Raw genomic sequence first — 5,000 nt, forward strand, 5'->3', positions numbered from 1 at the left:
AGAATTCTGATTCTGATCCAACAAAGTTCAAATGCTGGTTCTGATCACTGAGGATACCGCTGCTCTAGACTTGCCAGGTCCAGTTCCCTTCCAGCTGCATGTTCTGATGAGGCCCAGAATGTGGGTTTCCCTGGGCTACAGGAACCAGAACCGCTAGACAAAGCAGAGATATTTGGAATAAATTACAGGTTATGCAACATAGTAGGCCAGATGGCATCCCTTCCCCGTACAGAGCTTGGACAGAGAGAGAGAGAAAGAGAGAGAGAGAGGGGTGGGGGGGTCACATGATGGGGCTCGCTGTCATAGCTGTGTGTGTGTGTGTGTGTGTGTCCATGCGTGTTTGTGTGTCCTAATCGCTGCAACGACTACGCGCCAAGCCATAGGGTTATCATTAATAGAAATAAAATAGCACAAAAATAACCCCCATATAGCCTGATAGCAAGTAATACCCTCTTTTTTTGAAGAGCCTTGGGCGTTCTTAAAAGAGAGTGTGAGGAGAAATGAGCCAGGCTGTTTCTGCACCGTGTCACGTGTTCTCTCTCAAGAGCCTGCATGGTCTCCTTTTAACCTATAGACACTACAATTAGGGCTGGGTATCGAGTCGAATTTCAAGAATCGATTTGATTCCGATTCACAAGGTTCAGAATCAATTATCCCGATTCGATTCGATATCGATTCGGTTAGTGTTACTAAAACCTGTTTTTCTTAGCTGTAACCGTAATTACATGACTGCCAAGTTATGCAACACATCAATACTAGGGCTGGGTATCGATTCTGATTTCCAAAAATGAATGGATGAATGAATGAATGTATCATTGAATCATTGAATGAATGAACTATTCATACCTTCATTTATTCATTCATTCATTAAATAAAAGATCGATTTTGGGATTCATGAATCGATTCTGAATCATTTGATTCAGAATCGATGAATCGATTTTTTAAACCCAGCCCTAACTACAATGTGATCCAAATAGGGACACTGTCAACCGTATTCTTTCCACTTCTCATAGCCCTTTTCCACCAAAGGAACTGGTCGTGAACCGGTTCGTTTCAAAATTCCCGGAACCTTGGTTCTGTCCAGAGAACGGGCCCGCGTTTCGACCAGTTTTGAGCCGAACCGTTGTACGTCAGCCCACGCCCATGATGTAGTCACGGTTCGCACTGAAAAACCTACTATTTTGTGGTGCCGGTTCAGAACCAGCTTTCGGGTTCCCGAACTCATTTCATTTTGGTCGAAATGCTCGGAACCGTTCAAAATTAGGTTCTCGAACCGGCACCGAACCGGTTCCCTCTTGGTGGAAAAGGCCTGTCAGTCAGTTACACTGTAACAGGAACACCTTTCAGCGACAGCCAGGAAAACAACTTTGAGGATGGCAATCAGAGGCAATTCAGACGAATGTCTCAGTCTGTATTTGAGGGGATGTGAGGTCACTGAGGAAGATATACACAGTAGACTAAGCAATGATTGAATGGTTCGAGGCCCACGATGAGTGAGAATAAACAGGTATTCCGCTCAATGGATCAATTGTTTGTTTGATGTTGTAACGCTGAACGTTGTGACTGAGTGGAGACGAGGAGAGGACAATGGATGAAGAACACAGAAAGCTATGTTGAGCGGGATGCGCTAGCCAGCACAGTTCACACGCTACGCTAACGCTAGAACACTACATCTACTGTCGATACTAATCTCCACACTCAGGCCTTTTTCCCGCCTAATCAGCCCCAGTTGACCGTCGAACTGAGCTCTTCCCTGTCACACACACACACACACACACACACACACACGCGCGCACATATACACACCCAAGCTATTGTTCCAGGAAAACCGAGCTGAGTCCTGGGTCTGGTGCTGAGAGGTTAGCCACTATTGTGCGGGGGGATTTGCCTTGGGCCTCATCTGCCAGACTAGCGTGAGGAGGCAAGAAAACAGCGCTCTTATCAGATGGCGTTGCGTGACACGCGGGGCGGGGGCCCAGTGGGGGCGGGGGCCCAGTGGGGCCGGGGGTCCAACAGGGCCGGACTCTGCCCAGCGGCAGCGTAGCGCAGGAAGGGGGTGGTCTAGGGCTGGGTATCGATTCGAATTTCAAGAATCGATTCGATTCCGATTCACAAGGTTCAGAATCGATTATCACGATTCGATTCGATATCGATTCGGTTAGTGTTACTAAAACCGTTTTTTTTTTTTTGCTGTAACCTTAATTACATGACTGCCAAGTTATGCAACACATCAATACTAGGGCTGGGTATCGATACTGATTTCCAAAAATGAATGAATGAATGAACTATTCATTCCTTAATTTATTCAATCATTCATTCATTAAATAAAAGATCGATTTTGGGATTCATGAATCGATTCTGAATCATTTGATTCAGAATCGATTAATGGATTTTTTAAACCCAGCCATAGGGTGGTCATCACGTCCTTCTATAGACCAGACATTGGGATGTGTAATATTCCACGTCCTAACAGGAAGTACACAGGGCTGGCGGCTACAGGAGGCACGCCTCACTCCGGACACCGGCGGCTCGTCGGGGTTTAGTTCCAGCCCCCACCCCCCGATTGGGGGGGGGACGAGGACGGGGACGAGAGGAGAGGAGGAGTCACCGTGGGACATCCGACCGCATCGGGCACACGCTGCAGACGTCCGCCGCGGACCTTACCTGACTCCGGAGCAGAGTGGCGTGCGAGTCTCCCGGAACGGCGAGCCCCACCCCCTCGCTGGCAGAGGACCGCTGCAGCCTCAGCACCTCCCCGTAGTCGGCCGAGTCGAAGTTGGTCTTCCACACCATCACCTGCAGGGGGCGATAGTGGCCGGTAACACAGTGGTATTGGAAATCACACGTATTAAGGTGCAGGTAGAAGTAGGGTGCAGTGTAAAGCAGGGCTCAGACTACAGGATTTTTGGGCTGATTTATCCCCGATTCACCCCTCCCGACAATCGGAGGAGAAATCTGGTCTGGAACGTTGGTCGGGGGCCGATGATCGGCCCAGATGATCTTGTAATGTGAGGGGTTTACAGATCCAATCTTATACCTCCCGATCGGCTCGCAGACCCATCGGGGCGGCCCCGATAATATCAAACATGTTTGATATTTAAGATTATTACGTCCCGACTTTACAAGTGAGACGGCGAGACCAGTGGTTCGTTGTAACCCCATTTCGAAATTGGTTAGGATTTTAAATATCCTGTAGCGTGAGCGCGGAATAAAACCCTCACCTGCTCATCTGAGCCCCCGGAGGCGAAGAAATCTCCGGCCCTGGAGAAAGAGACACAGGTGGCGGGACCCTGGGGAGACAAGGCGAGAGGGAGAGGACACCAGGGGTGAGACCAGGGACAACGCCGACCTCGGCTAGGGGCCGGTCAGGATTCCAAAAGCCCGGGTTGACTTTTCGTTTCGCTCGCTGAGGTCAGTGAGGTCCAGCCCAGCCCACTCCATGGTTATGTATGATGTGATGTTATGGTGTGGGTGTGGTGTGGTGTGGTGTGGTGATGTTATGGTGTGGTGTGGTGATGTTATGGTGTGGGTGTGGGTGTGGTGTGGTGTGGTTTAGTGTGGTGTGGCGTGGTGATGTTATGGTGTGGGTGTGGTGTGGTGTGGTGTGGTGTGGTGTGGTGTGGGTGTGGTGATGTTATGGTGTGGGTGTGGTGTGGTGTGGTGTGGTGATGTTATGGTGTGGGTGTGGTGTGGTGTGGTGATGTTATGGTGTGGTGTGGTGATGTTATGGTGTGGGTGTGGTGTGGTGTGGTGATGTTATGGTGTGGTGTGGTGATGTTATGGTGTGGGTGTGGTGTGGTGTGGTGATGTTATGGTGTGGTGTGGTGATGTTATGGTGTGGGTGTGGTGATGTTATGGTGTGGGTGTGGTGTGGTGATGTTATGGTGTGGTGTGGTGATGTTATGGTGTGGGTGTGGTGTGGTGATGTTATGGTGTGGGTGTGGTGATGTTATGGTGTGGTGATGTTATGGTGTGGGTGTGGTGTGGTGTGGTGATGTTATGGTGTGGTGTGGTGATGTTATGGTGTGGGTGTGGTGATGTTATGGTGTGGTGTGGTGATGTTATGGTGTGGGTGTGGTGTGGTGATGTTATGGTGTGGTGTGGTGATGTTATGGTGTGGGTGTGGTGTGGTGATGTTATGGTGTGGTGTGGTGATGTTATGGTGTGGTGATGTTATGGTGTGGGTGTGGTGATGTTATGGTGTGGTGTGGTGATGTTATGGTGTGGTGATGTTATGGTGTGGGTGTGGTGATGTTATGGTGTGGGTGTGGTGATGTTATGGTGTGGTGATGTTATGGTGTGGGTGTGGTGATGTTATGGTGTGGGTGTGGTGATGTTATGGTGTGGTGTGGTGATGTTATGGTGTGGTGTGGTGATGTTATGGTGTGGTGTGGTGATGTTATGGTGTGGGTGTGGTGATGTTATGGTGTGGTGTGGTGATGTTATGGTGTGGTGTGGTGATGTTATGGTGTGGGTGTGGTGATGTTATGGTGTGGTGTGGTGATGTTATGGTGTGGTGTGGTGATGTTATGGTGTGGTGTGGGTGTGGTGTGGTGTGGTGATGTTATGGTGTGGTGATGTTATGGTGTGGTGTGGTGTGGTGATGTTATGGTGTGGGTGTGGTGTGGTGTGGTGATGTTATGGAGTGGTGTGGTGATGTTATGGTGTGGTGTGGTGTGGTGATGTTATGGTGTGGTGTGGTGATGTTATGGTGTGGTGTGGTGATGTTATGGTGTGGGTGGGCTGATAACTCTTAGATCCATTAGAGCACTTCAGACCAGCCAGGCGCAAAGCTGCTGCAGCGTTACTTAGTCTGGGACGTCTCAAGAGCGACTCACAGCTGTTAAGATACACATATGCGCGCACACACACGGTCACAGACACACACACGGTCACAGACACACACACGCGCGCACACACACACTTCAAGAGGCAGGATACAAGCCACTTAGAACACCACCACCACCTCCTCCTCCTCCAGTATCCTTGCCGGCCAGAGA

At 49.8% G+C, this 5,000-nt stretch overlaps 1 protein-coding gene across 1 annotated transcript in view; it reads right to left on the reverse strand.

The window, feature by feature from the left end:
* Positions 1 to 5,000, reverse strand: part of poc1a (POC1 centriolar protein A) — a gene marked incomplete at both ends in the record, with an annotated part of 32,547 nt that overhangs the window by 15,913 nt on the left and 11,634 nt on the right. The window contains 2 exons of the mRNA XM_084460713.1: positions 2,665 to 2,796; positions 3,222 to 3,290. Of these exons, the coding sequence (XP_084316839.1) occupies positions 2,665 to 2,796; positions 3,222 to 3,290 (201 nt within the window). The remainder of the gene's footprint in view (positions 1 to 2,664; positions 2,797 to 3,221; positions 3,291 to 5,000) is intronic.

This window comes from Borostomias antarcticus (assembly GCF_949987555.1).
Source record: "Borostomias antarcticus genome assembly, chromosome: 33".
In the NCBI taxonomy this organism is placed as follows: Eukaryota; Metazoa; Chordata; class Actinopteri; order Stomiiformes; family Stomiidae; genus Borostomias; species Borostomias antarcticus.